A 19,461-nucleotide genomic window follows, 5' to 3' on the forward strand; every position below is an offset into this window, starting at 1 on the left:
CTAGGCCTGTTATCAAGTACTCAGATCTGCTGCTGCTGAGCTCAGTCAGGACTGATCCTGACTTTGGGCAAGGTGTATGGAGTTTGCATATTCTCAAGTGAGTGTGGGTTCTCCAATACATAACGCTTGGTTAATTGGCTACAGTATCACAAGTAGTGGGTGGCAGGAGAATCAGGGAGGAATCACTGAGTACATGAAAGAAAATGGACTGCAGAGAAATCAGACTGACTGGCCTGACCAAGCAGCTCCCACACTCCACACCAGCAGGGCCAAGTAGCATTCTGCCAAGTAAATATAGAAATATGAAATGATTTGTGGCAACTGCCTTTAGTACAGTACATCACAAGAGGTCACTCAAAGATATATTTTCCTGTGCACAATATCTCCTTTAGGCTTTTTTTTATATAGATAAAAATTTAATTTTGTTCAACTCCAGAATACCCTTTAATGCCCAAAAACTAATAAACAATCTAAAAATTCCTGGTTCTCCTTAAAAGCAGTGTCAGACACAGATATAGGCAAAGCCTCACTTCATAGAAAGATTGGCATTTCAAGGCTCCTGCAGTACTGCCCCCCGCCAGTGCTGAGGTCCCTCGGTACTGCCCCCTTCAGTCATATATTGGAGTCCTGGCTCGGACTTTGAGCTGCAATATCTGGACCAGAGCCTGCAATGTGCTGACCTTTCTGGTAAATCCCAAACCACCTAAGCCGTGTCCTGGAGGACCATTCTGGGGCTGTAGATAATGCAGTGTAGATCTCTGTCACTGATGCTTTGCCTGTCCTTCACCATGGGAGCTGTGAGTGCTGGCATCCAGTTCCTCCATACCCTCCTGGATGTGCTGCATTACCAGTTCATCGCCCTTCAACTTTGCCTGTTTCAGGGCCTCCTCGTAGACCTTCCTAGCTTCAGTGTAGTTCCCTGCATGGACAAGGATCCTGGCCATGTTACTGAGGATCCTGTGCTCGTCGGTGTGGCCCGTCTCCCTCGCCAGGCTGGATGCCCTGCTGATGTACTCGTAGGCTTGGTCATAGCAGCCCTTCATGTCCAGCACGGTGGCCAAGTCACTCAGCAGTACCACTGCCTGTGGGTGTGTCTCGCCATGTACATCCTGAGCAATGGTCAGCGCCTTCTGGTACATAGTGGTGGCCAGCTCTAACTGTCCCTGGCTTAGCAGGTAGCGAGCGCAGGAGTCCTGGGCCATGGCCAGCAGCAGACGTGTGTTCTCCCGCTCCTCTACTGACAAAGCTTCCTCAGGAACTGCTTCCTCATGCTGAACCTTCTCCTCCAGTGTCTCAATGCACCACTTGTACCCTTCAACTGCCAAATGGTGCCTGTCAGTGGTGGCATAGATGTTGCACAACTTGAGGGATATCTCAATGAGGGAGTTGTCATCCTGCTGCATTCCCGATCCAAGTAACTGACTCATTGTTGCTTTGAAGAGACGTTCAGCACTAAGGAGATCTCCACGAAGGAAGGCCAGGTTCGACATCTGGCAGTAGATATAGCTGATGGCCTGGTTGTTCTGTGCTTGCTGGGCCAGGTGAAGGGCTTGGTGCAAAATCCGCTCTGCATCCTTCAGGTCTCCCTTGGCCGTACTCAACTTTGCATGTTTGATGAGGAGTATGATCTCATCCTCTGATGCTAGCTGTTTCTCACCCCACTGGAAGATGCTGATGGTAGCCAGCAGCGCCAGACTCGTTCCACTCCGGGACCCAAGGCTTCCTTTCCTTGACTGAACATCGGGCCGAGCCAGGCTGCTCTGCAAGCCGGAGGCTGGACGCAGCGGCGGCCGAGAGGAGCGACCTGAAGCTCGAATCCGGAACCAGCAGCCGGAGCGCAGGCCGCGACTTGCTACCATTCGCAACATCACGGAGTCGCCCCCTTTAGGCTTTTTTACAGCAAACTCTCAAAGCACAGCCTGTGAGGAGGCCACCTGGACTGCTGAGTTCACATCAGTTCCACGTGAGAACAACTAGCAAGACTCTGCTTTTTCCCTATACCCTTGGAAATTCTTCTCCACCCTCCCCCATTCTGGTTCTTATTTACAGTAATTCCCTTTTGAGTGCTACAATTAAATATTCCTCCACTGCTGCCCCTCGCATTTCAAGCCCCTAAATGCACACTGTGCAAAAAGAGAGTAATTCCTGGTTCCTTTGCTGCCACTCCAGGGTTACCTAGTTCTTCATCTTTACACACCAACAGAAACAGGTCACAATACCTGTTGATAATATCCAATTCTGAGTCTGATTCAAACTTTAAACAAACTATATCATATTCCCAACACCCCCCCCCCCAAAAAAAATTCCTCTGTTCTTATATATCTAGAATTGAGCCTTCAAATCTGCAGCTCCTTCAAAATACCCTTCTGGCAGTGAACATTAATTCTCAAACAGCAGTGAAGATTAGTCATGACACCATAGAGATTATAGAGAAGCTGTGCAGGAGATCTTGCAGCCTGCCGTTGGGGATGAAACTTTCACCAGAGTAAGTAAAAGGTACGCAGCTAGGCACTTGAAGAGGTGTAGCATACAACAGGGCTGTGGATATAGGGCTGGGAAATTAGATTAATCCAAAATTCATTATTTTTTTAACCAGCAAAATACAGAACTGTCCAAAAGTCTTCGGCACACACACACACATATATATATATAGTATATAGTGAGGGTTCCTAAGACTTTGGCACAGTACTGTATTTGACAGAGCAATGGATGTTGGGAATGGTGAGGATGGAGTGCCTCAGGAATGGTGAGTGTGGGACAGGTGGCAGAAGAATGGGTGAGGGGTTAGCACGGATGCAGTCACACCCAGCCCTGAGACACCAGGCAAGGTCATTTGATTCTAAATAATTGGTTTATTAATCATTACAGAATGTCTCTCTGGTGCTGCCTGCTCCCACCCTGCTCCCTTACCCTTTTCCCAACCATGATTCCCCTCTCCCTGACCCCTTCCCACTCTCAGTCCACAATAGAGACCCATATCAGAATCAGGTTTATCATCACTCACAAATGTCATGAAATTTGTTTTATTTTGTGTCAGCAGTACAGCGCAATACATAAAATTACTACAGTACTATGCAAAGCTGTTCAAGTTTGCTGATGACACCACTACCGTGGGCTGTGTCAAAGGGGGTGATGAATCAACATGCAGGAGAGAGACTGGAAACTTGGCTGAGTGACCTGTCACTCAATGTCAATAAGACCAAGGAACAGATTGTGGACTTCAGGAGAGGGAAATCCAGGGTCTGTGAGCTAGTCCTCAGTGGATAGGAGGTGGAGAGGGTCAGTAACTTTAAATTCCTGGGTGTCACTATCTCACAGGACCTGTCCTAGATCCACCATATAAAATATAATTGCAAAGAAAGCATGTCAGCACCTCTACTTCCTTAGAAGTCTGCAGAGGTCCAGCATGTCACCAAATACTTTGACAAACTTCTATAGATGTGTGGTAGAAAGTGTGCTGACTGACTGCATTACGGCCTGGAATAGGAACACCAATGCCTTTGAATGGAAAATCCCACAAAAGGTAGTGGATTTGGCACAGTACATCACAGGTAAAATCCTCCCAACCATTGAGCATATCTACATGAAACACAATCAGAGGAAAGCAGCACCCATCAGCAAAGATCCTCACCACCCCGGCCATGCTCTTTTCTTGCTGTTTCCATCAGGTAGAAGGTACAAGAGTCTCAGGACTTGCACCACCAGGTTCAAGAACAGTTACTGTCCCTAAACCATCAAGCTCTTGAATGAAAGAGGATAACTACACTCATGTATTGAAATGTTCCCATAACCACTGATCTCATTATAAGGACTCTTTATCTTGTCATTTCGTGCTCTCAGTATTTATTTATATTTGCATTTTCACAGTTTGCTGTCTTCTATGTTTTTGCTCTTTCATTGATCCTGTTTACAGTTACTATTCTATAGATTTGCTGAGTTTGCCCACAGGAAGAAGAATCTCAGTGTTGTATGTGGTGACATGTATGTACTCTGATAATAAATTTTACTTTGAACTTTGAGCTGAACAGTCTTATTCCATGCTGTAACTAAATGAGATTCAGCAAACTTTGTATTTTCAAACAAAATAAAAATGGATATTATAATTTGCATTGTGAATGTTACTAAACTTTTGTATAATATAAAGAAACAGAAACATACATATATGCTAAGATAAGAATGAAAAATATTAATATATATTTATATATTTCAAATATAAAAACTCAAATACCTATCTTTCATGTTGGCTAACAATATCATGTACTGAGATCCAAATAATATAAAAATCCGCCTTTGTTTTCCACAAGGCAGCCGGATGATTCAGCAAGGGCTGATCATGTTTGACCAACCAGCTTGACAGCCTTTGAATCTGAAGCAGCGTAAAGGCCACTGTAAAGCTCTGCGATCTGTATCTAGACTACAAGAAAGCAATTTATGAATTTCTATACTGAGAACTAATACTCAAGTTTAATAAAGTTATTTTCTTAACTTATGGACTGAGAATAATCCGAAGCTATTTGCAATCCACCCAAGTTATTAAAACCGATCGTGACTGAAATAGTTTTCTTTGAGGTCCATTATTTATTTTTCACCACTTTCTTGTTAGTGCTTCCCTCTGATTTTAAACATTTCTGTTGCACAGTCCAATACTCACTGTAAGTGGCAGTGACCTTTAGAAACATTGATGTACAGAGGGACTTTGGGTGCAAATTCATAGCTTTCAGAAAACAGCAAAATGTTGAATATGATTGTGAAATAGCTTGCTTGCCTTCATAGACAAGGAGATTGAGTGTAAGAGTTGGATTGGCATGTAGCGGCTGTAGAAGGTGTTGGCTGGTAATTATGCTTTGGATAATGTGTACAGTTCTGTACACCCCAGGGTAGGAAGGGATATGAAATGGTACTGCTGATATTTACAAGGATGCTGCATAGAATGGAATTACAAAAAGTGTATAGGCTGGGATTGCTGTGACTGGAGTACTCCAGGCTGAACATTGATATTTGTAAAATTATGAGGGGCTTAAGATAGGGTAGTTTTAGATTCCCCTGCACCTTGAGGTGTGGGAAGAAATCAAGGAGATCTAAGAAGCAAGTTTATCCCCACAGAGGGAGATTTGAAATATTTGTTGGGTATTTGAAACAGTTTACGAGAAGGGGAAGGGATAGGTCCAATCATAGCATTTCAAAAGCTTTACATCAGGCACTCCCTACTGTTTTATCATTAAATGATTTCCTCTATATTCTTAAATATTCTCAATGGAGTGAAAAAACTCAAAAGCCAGTTGAATAAATATGCTAATTTCCACAAGAGGAATTGAATACTCTCCCTTATCTATTGCAAATGGTGATATTTTTCAAATTTCCATATTACACACATAACAGCATCAAGCATACTATTAAATAAACATTTAAGTAGATCTGCAAATATCAAAAGATAATATTGATGCTCAGGGGAAACAGGCTCATAGATAGTTGTTGAGTCTGGAAATACCCAGTATACAGCAGGATTTTGAAAGCCAGTTTATAAAACATCACGGTGCATATGACAAGACTTGGTAAACTTGCAGTATTTGTGCACTGCATGCAAACTGGTGAGATGAGGACAGTGAAGGAGTTCCTCAAGTATACAGGAGGACGTAGCTCACTTGGAAATTTGGACAGAACAGTGAAGGAGAGAATTTAATCCAATGTAGTGCTAAGTACAGTACTGTATTTTACGGGATGGCTTCTGTGGGGATAAACTTGCTGGAGGAAAATATACAGTAAATGGCAGGACCCTGAGGAGATCTGAGGAACAGAGAGATCTTGGGGAACAGGCCAACAGCACCCTGAAAATAGCAAGACAAGTAGACAGGGTTGGTCAAGACAATGGACAGTATGTTGACCTTGGGTAAACCAGTCTGAAAATCATGTTGCAGTGTTACAAAACTTGGAGGATTGTGTGCCATTCTGGTCATCACATTACAAGATAAATATGGAGGCCCTGGAGAGGGTGCAGAAGACCTTTGTGAGCATGGATTGGAGAGGGCCGAGTGAGGCAAGCTACAAGGGAAGTCTGGATAAACTTGAATTGTTTCTTCAGGAGCGCTGGAGATGAAGGGATGACATGAGTGTATAAAAATGACTGCAGACATAGACAGGCAAGGTAGTCATAATCATCACAGGAAAAAATGTCAAATATTAGAAGGAAAAGGTATTAAAGACTTTTTAATGTCATTTTCAGTACACGACTGTAAAGGAGAATGAGATCATTGTTACTCTGCATCCAAAGCAGCACAAAAGCAACATAATAATATAAAGTACACAATAGTATTAAAAAACACAATAAATATAAATACATGTTAGCATATATACATAGATTGATTGTATGTCAATAAAGTGAAGCTAGGCACAGGTGTGTCTGTACATAAGAGAATGGTAAAGTAATGGTGGTTGGGGGTGTGGAGGAGTGGATTACTGGATGGAGGCATTGAAGAGCCTTACTACTGGGGGAAAGTAACTGTTCTTGAGTCTGGTGGTCCTGGCGTGGATGCTATGTACCCTCTGTCCCTATGTGGGACAAATGGTCCATGAGCAGGGTGGGTGGGATCCTTCATGATATTACTGGCCATTTGCTAGTATCTTTCTGTTTATATGCCTTGACAGTAGGCAGGGTGGCACTGGTGATGTGTTACAGTTTTGACTACCTGTTGTTAAGCCTTCCTGCCTGCCACAGTGCAGTTTGCGTACTGAGCAGTGATGCAGCAATAGGATGCTCTCCTCTGTGCATCTAGAGAATGAGATGCAAAGTCCAGCTCTTGTTAACCTCCTCAGAAAGTAGAGGTATTGGTGAGCTTTCCTGAGTGTGCAGAATGTGCTTTGGGACCATGAGAGGTTGTATAAAATACGTACTCAAAGGAGCTTGAAACTGCTTACAGATTCCACTGCTATGGTGCCAATGTAAAGAGGGATGCGAGAGGTGCAAGTTCTCCTGAAGTTGATAACCATCTCCTTTGTCTTGTTGACACCGAGGTAGAGGTCATTTGCTGACACCAAATCTTGAGCACTTCCATCTCCTCTCTGTAGGTTGTCTCATCATTGTTGGCAATGAGCCCCACCATGTCATACCATCGGCGAACTTGACAATGTGATTACTCGGGTGTTTGGGCATGCAGTTGTGTGGGAGCGGAGTGTGCTCGGCAGAGCCAGTGTTGTGTTCCGGGTGTCAGACGTGGGATTTCCAGGAGACTTCCAGCCTCCCCGATGGCCACATCTGCACCAGGTACATCGAGATGCAGCTCCTCAGAGACCACGTTAGGGAACTGGAGCTGTAGCTCGATGACCTTCAGCTTGTTAGGGAAAGTGAAGCAGTGACAGACAGAAGCTACAGGGAGGTAGTCACCCCAAGGCTACAGGAGACAGGTATATGGGTGACTGTCAGGAGAGCGAAAGGAGTACGTCAGATAGTGGAGAACACCCCTGTGGCTGTTCCCCTCAAAAATAAGTGTTCCATTTTGAGTATTGTTGGGGGGGGGGGGACCTACCTGGGGGAAGCTACAGTGGCCGTGTCTCTGGCACTGGGTCTGGCCCTGTGGCTCAGAAGGGTAGAGAACTGAAGAGGATGGTAGCAGTAATGGGAACTTTATAGTCAGGGGAACAGATAGGCAATTCCAGATAGGAAACATGGATGGTAGTTTGCCTCCCAGATGCAAGAGTCCACAATGTTTCTGATCGCGTACACAATATGCTGAAAAGGGAGGGTGAGCAGCCAGAAGCCGTGATACATATTGGTACCAAAGACATGGGTAGAAAAAGGGAGGAGGTCCAGAAAACAGAATACAGGGAGTTAGGAAGGAAGCTGAGAAGCAGGACCTCAAGGGTAGCAATCTTGGGATTGCTGCCTGTGCCATGCGACAATGAGGATTGGAATAGAGATGCGTGGCTGAAGAATTGGAACAGGGGCAGGGATTCAGATTTCTGGATAATTGGGATCTCTTCTGAGGCAGGTGAGACCTGTACAAAAAGGATGGGTTGCACTCAAATCCAAGGGAGACCAATAATCTTGCGGGCAGATTTACTAGAGCTGTTGGGAGTGGTTTAAGCTAATATGGCAGGGGAATGGGAACCAGTATGATAGAACTGAGGATGAGCCAGCAGGTTTACAAGTAGCTGATGGATGTAACATGAATGTAAGGAAGGATAAGCCAGTGACTGGGTACAAATGCAGACAGAGCAGAGTTAAATTGTATCATAGAGGCAAAATTTAAAAGGGCAAAGAATGCAGGACTGAAGGTTCTGTACTTAAATGCATGTAGCAATTGGAAAAAGGTGAAAAACTCAAAGTGCAATTAGAGATTGGTCGGTATGACGTTGTAGGCATCACTGAGTCATGGATGGAAGAAGGCCAGAGCTGGGAGCTTAACAACAATGGAGATACTTTGTATTGAAAGGACAGTTAGGAAGGCATTGGCGGTGCTGTGGCTGTTTTGGTAAGAGATGGAATTGCTTCTTTAGAAAGAGGTGACATAGAGTCAGAGAATGTCTAATCTTTGTGGATGGAGTTAAAAAACTGCAAGGGTAAAAACAACATTATGGGTATCATATATAGGCCTCCAAATAGTAGCCAAGATGCGGGGTTAAGATTGCAAAGTGAGAGGAAAAAGGAATGTAATAAGGGTAATGACACAATTGTAATGGGGGACTTCAATATGCAAGGGGATTGGGAAAATCATGGTGGTGTCAGATTGCAAGAGAGTGAATTTGATAGTGGCTTTTCAGAGCAGCTTGTGTTTGAGCCTACTCAGGGAAAGGCTATCTAAGATTGGGTGTTGTGTAATAACCCAGATCTTATTAGGAAGTTAAAGAAACCCTTAAGAGGCAGTAATCAAAATATGATTGAACTCATACTATAATTTGAGAGGGAGAATGATAACTTACGTGTATCAATATGGCAATGGAATAAAGGGAATTACAAAGGCATGAGACAGGAGCTTGCCCAGGTGGATTGGAGGAGGATACTGGCGGGGATGATGGCAGAACAGAGGTGGCTGAAATTTCTGGGAATAGTTCACAAGATGCAGAATAGATATGCCCCACAGAGGAAGTTCTTAAATGGCAGGGGTAGGCAACTGTGGCTGACAGGGGAAGTTAAGGACTGAATAACAGACAAGGAAAGGGCATATAAGGTAGCAAAAGGAGTGGGAAGTTGGATGATTGGGAAGCTTTTAAAATCCACCAAAAGGCAACTTAAAAAGCTATAAGAAGGAAAAAGATGAAATATCAGGGCAGACTAGCAAATAGTATAAAGCAGGATACTAAATGTTTTTCAGTTATCTGAAGAGTAAAATGGAGGTGAGAGTTGATATTGGACCACTGGAAAATGATACTGGTAAGCTAGTAATGGGGGGGGGGGGCAAAAGAAATGGCAGATGAACTTAACTAGCTGTATGCCAGAGGTCCATGAGTGTCAGGGAGTAGGAGTGAGTGCCATTGCTATTACTAAGGAAAAGAGAAAAGGTGCTAGGCAAATTGAAAGGCTTTAAGGTGGATAAGTCACCTGGGCCAAATGGACAACATCCCAGAGTCCTGATGGAGAGGTTGCTGAAATAATGGATGCTTTGGTTATGATTTTTCAAGAATCACTTGATTCTGGCATGGCCCTGGAGGACTGGAAGATTGCAAATGTCACTCCACTCTTTAAGGTGGGAGGAAGGCAAAAGAAAGGAAATTATAGGCCAGTTAGCCTAACCTCAGTGACTGGGAAAGTGTTGGAGTCTATTGTTAATGATGAGGTTTTGGGGTACTTGGAGACTAATGACAAAATAAGTAAAAGTCAGCATGGTTTCCATAAAGGAAAATCTTGCCTGACAGATCTGTTAGAGTTCTTTGAGGAAGTAACAAGCAGGGTGGACAAAGGAGAGGAAGTGGATGTCACTACTTGGGTTTTCAGAAGGCACTTGATAAAGAGCCATACATCTTTCCATTACAGGAAAGATACTGGCATGGATAGAGCAGTGGCCGACAGGCAGGAGGCAGTGAGTGGGAATAAAGGGGACCTTTTCTGGTTGTATATCAGAGACTAGTGGTGTTCTTCAGGGGTGAGTATTGGAACCATTGCTTTTCACATTATTTGTCAGTGATTTAGATAATGGAATTAATGGCTTTGTGGCAAAGTTTGTGGATGATATGAAAATAGATGGAGGGGTGCAGCATTAAGAAGAGGGACGCCTCACATCTTAATAAGCTGGTAAGGAAAGCGGGCTCTGTTGTGGGCACAGAACTGGAGAGTATGATATTGGTGGCAGAGCGGAGGGTGCTGAGTAGGCTACGATCAATCATGGAAAACCCTGAACATCCTCTGCACAGCACCATCCAGAGACAGAGAAGCAGCTTCAGCGGCAGGTTGCTGTCAATGCAATGCTCCTCAGACAGGATGAAGAGATCATTACTCCCCAACGCCATTCGGCTCTACATTCAACCACCAGGGGCAAGACATGTTAAAGTGCTGGGGTTAGGACTGAGCTTAAGTTACCACTCAATGCACTTTAGTAAACTATTTAAGAACTGTTTAAAAGCTATTTATTAATGCTTTTTGGGAGGATGATTTTAGATGCATATCATATTTATACTGAGTTAAATACTGTATGCAATTAGTTTTGCTACAATAAGTGTATGGGACACTGGAAAAATGTTGAATTTCCCCTTGGGGATGAATAAAGTATCTATCTATCTCGTGCTGAGGAAGCAATGCAATTGCAGCAGAACTAAGGCAAACTGGAAGAATGGGCAAAAAATTAGCATATAGAACACAGTGTTGGGAAATGTATGATAATGCATTTTGGTAAAAGGAACAATAGTGCGGACTATTATCTAAATGGGGAGAAGGTTCAAACATCAGAGGTGCAGAGGGACTTAGGAGTCCTCATGCAAGACTTCCAGAAGGTTAATTTACAGGTTGAATCTGTGGTAAAGGAGGCAAATTCAATTTTGGCATTTATTTCAAGGGGAATAAAACATAATAGCAAGGAGATAATGCTGAGCCTTTATAAGACACTAGTCAGACCACACTTGGAGTATTATCTACAGGTTTGGATGCTATATCTCAGAAAGGATCTGCTGTGATTGGAGAGACCAGAGGAGGTTCACGAAGATGATTTCTGGAATGAAGGGGTTAATGTATGAGGAGTGTTTGGAACCTTTGGGCCTGTACTTACTGGAAATTAGAAGAGTGTGGTGGGGGTATCTCATTGAAACCTATCCAATGTTGAAAGGACTAGATATGGTGGAAGTGGAGAGGTTGTTTCCTATGGTGACCATTTAGAACAGAGATAAAGAGGAATATTTTTTAGCCAGAGAGTATTGAATCTGTGGAATGTTCTGCTGCAGACTGTGGTTAAGGCCAGGTCCGTGGATATATGTAAGGCAGAAGTTAATAGTTTCATGATTGGTCAGGGCATCAAAGGATATGGTGAGAAGGCAGGTGCATGGTGTTGGGTGGGATCTGGGATCAACCATGATGGAATGCCGGAGCAGACTCGATGGACTGACTGGCCTAATTCTGCTCCTGTCTTATGGTCTAAGGCTCTGTGCTTAACCCCCTGCTCTACTTGTGGCTAAGCACATTTCCAAAGCCATATTCAATATTGCTGATAACACCATTGTCGTTGGCCAAATCAAAGGTGGTGATGAATCAGTATACAGGAGGGGGATTGAAAATCTGGCTGAGTGGTGCCACAGTAGCAATCTCTCACTCAATGTCAACAAGACCAAGGAAATGATGATTGACTTCAGGAGGAGGAGACCAGAAGTTGATGAGCCAGTACTCATCGGAGGATCAGTGGTAGAGAAGGTGAGCAACTTTAAATTCTTCGGTGTTATCATTTCTGAGTACCTGTGCTGGCTCTAGCACATAAGTGCCATTATGAAGTAAGTACAGCAGCCCCTCTACTTTCTTACAAGTTTGCTAAGATTCAGCCTGTAATCTACAACTTTGACAATCGACTATAAATGTGTGTTGGAGAGTATATTGACTGGCTGCATCACTGTCTGGTATGGAAAAACCAATACCCTTGTATGCAAAACCTTACAAAAAGTAGTGGATACAGCCCAGTCCATCATGGGTAAAGCCCTCCCCACCATTGAGCACATCTACGTGGGGCGTTGTCACAGGAAAGCAGCATCCATCATCAGGGACCTCACCACCCAGCCTAGGCTCTCTTCCCGTTGCTGCCATCAACAAGAAGATGCAGGAGCCTCAGGACTCACACCACCAGGTTCAGGAACAGTTACTACTCCTCAACCAGCAGGCTCTTGAACTGGAGGGGAGAACTTCACTCACTCCATCACTGAAACTATGGATTTACCTTCAAGGACTCTTCATCTCATGTTCTCAATATTCATTGTGTGCTTGCCTATCTATTTATTTATTTATTTATTTATATTATTGGGTACATGATAGCGTAGCAGTTAGTATGACACTAATATACAGCTCAGGGCATCGGAGATTGCAGTTCAATCCTGGCATCCCTGAAAGGAGTTCGTACATCCTACCCGTGGAATTCATGGGTTTTCCCCGGGTGCCCTGGTTTCCTCCCACAGTCCAACAGCAGACCATTAGTTGGTTGATTGATCATTGCAAATTCTCCTGTTATTAGGGTTAATTCAGGGGTTGCTGGGCAGTTTGAAGGGCCAGAAGGAACTGTTCCACGGTGTATCTCTAAATTAAACAAATAAATAAATTCCTTTTTTCTCTCTTTCTTTTCTACATTTGCACAATTTATTGTTTTTTTTTTGCTCACTTCTTTTTGTCCGCCCTGTTCAATGAAGTCTTTCTTTGATTCTATCATAGTTTTTTTTTATTTACTGCAAATGCCCTCAAGTAATGAATCTCAGGGTCATATATGTTGACATATATTTAGTTTGAGAATAAATTTACTTCGTACTTTAAATGCCAGACTGAAATCCATGTCCTTGTTTTCTTGGTGTGTCAGAGCCAGGTGTAGGACAGGTGTTATGGCATCAGTTGTAGAGAGGTTCTGACAATAAACATATCGGTGAGTGTCCAATGTGGCAGGAATGGAGTTTTTGATATATGTCATTACCAGCCGTTGAAATTGTCATGATGATTGGTGTCAGTGCCATCAGGAGGTCGTCATTTAGTTCTGAAGGTATAGAGTTCTTTGGTACAGGGATGATGATGGCTGATTTGAAAAATGTGGGAACAGCAGTCTGGGTGAGTGAAGTGTTGAAGATGTTTAAGATGTATAATGTGAAAGGGGGAAGATGAAAGGAGATTTGAGAGGCAATTTCACATACAGTTGTAGGTACCTGGAACTTGACCCCAAGAAATGTAGTAGAAGTAGATAAAATAGCAATGTTTATGAGGCATTTGGACAAATACATAAATAAGTAGGGAATAGAGGGGTAGAGGCCACGTGCAAGCAGATCGATATTTTTACCAGAGCACACATGGTGGAACAAAGGACTATCCTAGGCTGAATTGTTCTTTATTCAACCTTTCAATCATGGCACTGCTGGATTCTCCAGAAATAAATTCATCCATTCTGCTTGCATTGTTGTAACTTTCTCCATGTTTTGAGAACCATTGGCATTTATAGTAAGTAATTCTTGACCAAGGACTTAGTTATTTATGACTTGAAAATATTCTACCATGATTGCTTACATTAGGGGTTTCAAACCTGGGGTCCACAGACCTCTTGTTTAATGGCATTGGTCCACGGCATATAAATGTTCTGAACCCCTGGCTTACATTTATTTTGCTGGTAATGAAATAGTTACCATCATATAGCTAATTAATAACTCCAGGAGAAGGAAACCAGAGTTTCATGAGCCAGTCCTCGTCAGAGGATCAGAGGTGGAGAGGGTCAGTGACTTTACATTACTCACTTTAACATTTCAGAGGATCTGTCCTGGGCCCAGCACATCAGTGCAGTTACAAAGAAAATTCCACTTCATTAGGTGTTTGTGAAGATTCAGCATGCCATCTGAAACTTTAACAAACTTCTATTGATGTATGATGGAGAGTACATTGACTAGCTCCTGCATAACCTAGGATGGAAACACCAATGCCCTTGAATGGTAAATCCTACAAAAATTAGTGGATACGGCCCAGTCCATCATGGGTAAAGCCCTCCCCACCATTGAGCACACCTACAAGGAGTGCTGTTGCAGTAAAGTAGCATCCATCGTCAAACACCCCTATCACTCAGGATATGTTCCCTTCTCACTGCTGCATCAGGAAGAAGGACTCACAACACCAGGTTCAGGAATAGTTATTACCCCTCACCCATCAGGCTCTTAAACCAAGGTGGATAACTTCACTTGTCCCAGCATTGAAATATTCCCACAACCCAATGAATTCACTTTCAAGGACTCTTCATCTCAGGTTCTCAATATTTATTGACTATTTACTTATTATTTCTTTCTTTTTGTATTTGCATAGTTTGTTGCCTTTTGTGCACAGGGGGAATGGCCAGTTGGTGCAGTCTTTCACTGGTTCTATTATGGTTATTGGATTTCTTGAGTTCACTTCATAGCTTGTCACACCAGACAGTCAGCCATTCTTGTCTGGTGCACAGTAAATCAGGATTGGTCCCCTTTCAGATTAACCAGGTCACGGTATGAATGTTCCTGACTCGACCCTTGTGATTTCTTGAGGACAGCCACAAGACAATAAATCTCAGATTCGTATACAGTGACAATTCACTTTGAACTTTGATATTTCAGATCCTTCGGATTTTCACTAGCAAAGTTTATCTCGTAGAGAATGACGACATAGTGTGCAGCATATAGTTTAAAAAGATACACATTCAATCAGTAATTTGTCTAAGCTTACTCCTTTAGGGAACCTTAAACAAATTGTGAAAGTAAGTTTATCTTCAAGATGAGTCATTTTGCAAATGAAAAGGGACCTACCGTGGGATGTGGAAATGAAAAGGCTAAAGATATTTCTGCATAAAATGTTTAGACAAATGCATGTTACACAGCATTTATCTGCTGAATTAAATGAGATATTTTAGGGGTAGCACCAAAATTTTAAAGCCTTAGTCTGAGTGCCAGATGAGTACTCAAGAGTTGGCAGTATACAAGCCTGCTAGATGAAATAACAGCTATGTACCTACAATCGTACATATTTTCAGCATCACTCATGTTGGAACTATAATGGTCAAGTTCTCAGATTACTTTTGAAGATATTACTCTTGTAGTTTACGGCATCTGCTCTGTACCATAAGGCTAACAATGACATAGAATGAGATCTAATGAACAGTAGGGCTTGGCGAATGTTGTACAAGAGGGATCTGGGAGTCTTAGTACATGCTTCCCCAGGAGCGGAGTCATGGGTAGACAGGGTGAAGCAGCTGTCAGCGCAGGTTGGGACAATTGCACAAAATGTTGAAAAGGCTGCATTTACTATGTTGAGTTTTGGTCACATGCCATTAAGCTAGGAGTGCAGGAAAGCAGCAACCATCATGAGAAAACAACAATGCCCCTGGACAGTAAATCCTACAAAAAGAAGTGGATACAGCCCAGTCAATCACGGGCAAAACCCTCCCCACCATTGAGCACATCTACATGGAGCATTGTTGTAGGAAAGCAGCATTCTTCATCAGGGACCCCCACCACCTAGGACATGCTCTCTCCTTGCTGCTGTCACCAGGAAGAAGATACAGTAGTCTCAAGACACACCACCAGATTCATGAACAGTTATTGCCCCCCACCTATCAGGCTCTTGAACCAGAAGATATAATTTTTGAAAGGTTCCCACAACCAACTGACTCACTTTCAAGGACTCTTCACATCATGTTCTTGATATTTATTCTCCATCTATCTATCTATCTATTTATTTATTTATTTGGTATTTGCACAGTTGTTATCTTGTGCACACTAGTTAAAAGCTCAGTTGGTGTGGTCTTCCATTCTTTCTATTGTGGTTATTATTCTGTTATGGATCTACTAAGTATGCCTGCAAGAAAATGTATCTCAGGGTTGTACATGGTGACATGAATGTACTTTGATAATAAATTTACCTTGAACTTTGATAAGATTTACGGGGCTGGAGAGACTGGTTTGTGGGGAAAGGCTGAGCAGGCTCGGACTTTATTCAGAGGAGCAAAGGAGAAGTCTGGATAAGAGCATGAATGGGAGGGGCATGCAGGGATATGGTCCAGGTGCGGGTCAATGATAAGAGTTTGCCACAAACTAGATGGGCCAAAGTACTGTTTCTGTGCTGCAGTGCTCTTTAACTTTATGAGAATGAGAGATGACCATATAAAGTTCTGTAAAATCATCGGGGCATTGACAGGGTGAATGAACACAGTCTCTACACATACAGTACATTAATAACATTTAAATACACTTGACAGGTACTTGCAAAGGAAGGAGGTAATGAGATATGGCCAAATGTGGTTAAATGGGATGAACTTAGTCAGCAGTTGAGCCCAAGGGCCTGTTTCGGTGCTGTTTCAGTCTGCCTCATCTTGCTGACTTTTACCTTGCGAGATATGCCATAAAACAAATTGCATCATAATTTAATTATCCTGCTCTGGAAACTTATTAAACATATCAGTCTTTACTACCTCAAAATATGCCTGAGTTTTTCCCAGCACATCTTACAGAAAATTGCTTGCTTATGTAGTTGGCTCATGATTGTTAACGTGTTCTGAGATACAGTGAAAAGGTTCACTTTCCATGACATCCTCACAGACCATTTCAAACATAAATATACTGAGGTAATACGAGAGAAAAAATATGACAGAATACGGAATATATCATTACAGTTAGAGATAAAGAAATAAATGACAAAGTTGATAAATTCATCTTTATTGCACAATAGGTACATTCAAGAGGCTTATAATGCAGGAAGGAAGCTGTCCTTAAGCCTAGTGCTATGTGTTTACATGCTTTGTATCTCCTACAAAATGAAATTTGCTGGAGGTTGCTGGTAGAGACCATGACCAGGGTGGGAGCGGCCTTTAATTAGGGAGGGGGTGGGCTTGAATTAGGGAGGGAATGGAGAGGAGGCTGGTTTCCGTGATCAATTGGTCTATGTTCATAATTGTGGTTTCTCCCAGTTTGGCATCCAGATAGGGTGCTCATGTGTGATCATGGATGGTTTCATAATTTTCCACCTGAAAAGCTCTGCTCTTCAAACTACTTCAATCACATCTTCCATTCTGTCAGAAGATAAATCCTTCCTATTTCTTAAAACGCAACCTTTAAGACATGACATTTAGCTAATTTGGTTCTGCCACATGCAGTTGGAAACAGCAGCGACTGACAACAGCTTAAGCATTTGCAACCATCTTCAGCCAAAAGTAGTAAGTCAATGATCTATCCCTGATGTCGATGAAACTTCTTTTCGATCTGCCTCCCATTGTGTCCTTTTTAATGACCTTCTAAACCAATTTATTACAATAACTTAAGTGACAAATGAGTGCCTTATCAGCTTTTCTCATGCCCCCGACAATCTCTAACCATCGTTCATTCCATCTTCCTCAAGTATTTTAGCTCTGCAAGCCACTGATGTCTGATTCTCCCTCAAGTTTGTTGCAATAAAGCTATACAATCACTATGCCAATCCAAGTGGTCCCTGAGGCTTCACCCCTCTTTTCACTTTTAAAAGTTGTAATTCAGAGACTACAGGAGACTATGGAGCTAAATTCCAACATAGCCCGTCTTCTCCTTTTCACTTCATTAATAATTTCAAGGCTAGAAAAACACGCAGCATACAGATGAAACCAGTTGGGTTCAGAGCTCCTGGGAAAGTCAGTACAGCTCATCCTCTTCCAACTCTTTCCTCACTCCATTTTTTCAGCCTTTGTATATTGCCTGATTTCTTTTGCAGAATCAGAATCAGGTTTATTATCACCAGCATGTGACATGAAATTTGTTAACTTAGCAGCAGCAGGTCAATGCAATACATAATCTAGGGGGGGTGGGGGAGAGAGAGAGAGAGAGAGAGAAAATAATAAAATAAAACTTAATTATAAATAAACAAGTAAATCAATTACGTATATTGAATAGATTTTAAAAATGTGCAAAATCAGAAATACTGTATATTAAAAAAAAGTGAGGTAGTGTCCAAAGCTTCAAAGACAATTCAGGAATCGGATGGCAGAGGGGAAGAAGTTGTTCCTGAATTGCTGAGTGTGTGCCTTCAGGCTTCTGTATCTCCTACCTGATAGTAACAGTGAGAAAAGGGCATGCCCTGGATGCTGGAGGTCCTTAATAATGGACGCTGCCTTTCTGAGACACCGTTCCCTAAAGATGTCCTGGGTACTTTGTCGGCTAGTGCCCAAGGTAGAGCTGATTAGATCTACAACCTTCTGCAGCTTCTTTCAGTCATGTGCAGTTGCCCCTCCATACCAGACAGTGATGCAACCTATCAGAATGCTCTCCATGGTACATCTATAGAAGTTTTTGAGCGTATTTGTTGACATGCCAAATTGCTTCAAACTCCTAATGAAGTATAGCTGCTGCCTTACCTTCCTTATGACTACATAAATATGTTGGGACTAGGTTAAATCCTCAGGGATCTTGACACCCAGGAACTTTAAGCTGCTCACTCTCTCCATATCTGATCCCTCTATGAGGATTGGCATCTGTTCCTTCAACTTACTCTTTCTGAAGTCCACCATCAGCTCTTTCATCTTACTGACGTTGAGGGCCAGGTTGTTGCTGCGGCACCATTCCACTAGTTGGCATAACTCACTCCTGTGCGCCCCCTTGTCACTACCTGAGATTCTACCAACAATGGTTGTATCGTCAGCAAATTTGTAGATGGCATTTGAGCTATGCCTAGCCACACAGGCATAAGCAGTCATTGAATTTGCAGCTACAGAGAGTGTACACAACCAACTTGTTGATTTTCCCCTTTGTGTTGCCTTCAATTCTCTTGCCAATCCTTTACTCCGCATCATTTTGCTCTCAACACAGCTACCATTGGAATCTGCTACATTTGACGTTGTTCTGTATCAACCCATCATGACTATTACTTCACTTTCCAAGAAGCTAAACACTTCAGAGCAGCAAAATCTAAACTGATCCTCTCCAGCTGTTAAATGGTCCATGTACTTTGGCCTTGAACAACCTGTCTGTTACTACCTGACTCAAAGCATAAAATAAGGGGCAGACAAAGCACAGCAGCTATTTCAGAAACGATCGAAATGGAGTGATAATTATTAAAAGACCTGTTTATTGTAACATAGTGAACAACCTCATGGAATGTTATCTATTGATCTTAAATTGATAAAACTTGCCCTATATCATTTTCAGAGTCAATTAGATTGAATTCAGTGATCCATTTTTCATTTTTTTCTATCCAGGGACACTTGAGTGATGTTGGAGCACCAAACAGCATTGGCCATTCCTTTATATACAAGCAGGATACTGCAAATGTTTGAATAGTTTTGCCCACACCTATCTGGGGAGGAAAACAAAATGTGTGCAACATTACCTATTCTGTCC

The 19,461-nt window shown here is 42.5% G+C and overlaps 1 protein-coding gene across 1 annotated transcript; it reads right to left on the bottom strand.

The window, feature by feature from the left end:
* Window positions 1-407: 407 nt before the first annotated feature.
* Window positions 408-1,874, bottom strand: LOC132394281 (tetratricopeptide repeat protein 19, mitochondrial-like). The gene has a single exon (XM_059970229.1). The coding sequence runs from the start codon at window positions 1,866-1,868 to the stop codon at window positions 762-764; it is 1,107 nt and encodes a 368-aa protein (XP_059826212.1). The 5' UTR covers window positions 1,869-1,874; the 3' UTR covers window positions 408-761.
* Between the last annotated feature and the right edge of the window lie 17,587 nt (window positions 1,875-19,461).

The sequence above is a fragment of the Hypanus sabinus genome, chromosome 5 (assembly GCF_030144855.1).
Source record: "Hypanus sabinus isolate sHypSab1 chromosome 5, sHypSab1.hap1, whole genome shotgun sequence".
Classification (NCBI taxonomy): Eukaryota; Metazoa; Chordata; class Chondrichthyes; order Myliobatiformes; family Dasyatidae; genus Hypanus; species Hypanus sabinus.

What these genes read in the sequence shown, in the direction of transcription:
- LOC132394281 (XM_059970229.1), bottom strand. Translation starts at nt 1,868, where the DNA reads ATGTTGCGAATGGTAGCAAGTCGCGGCCTGCGCTCCGGCTGCTGGTTC.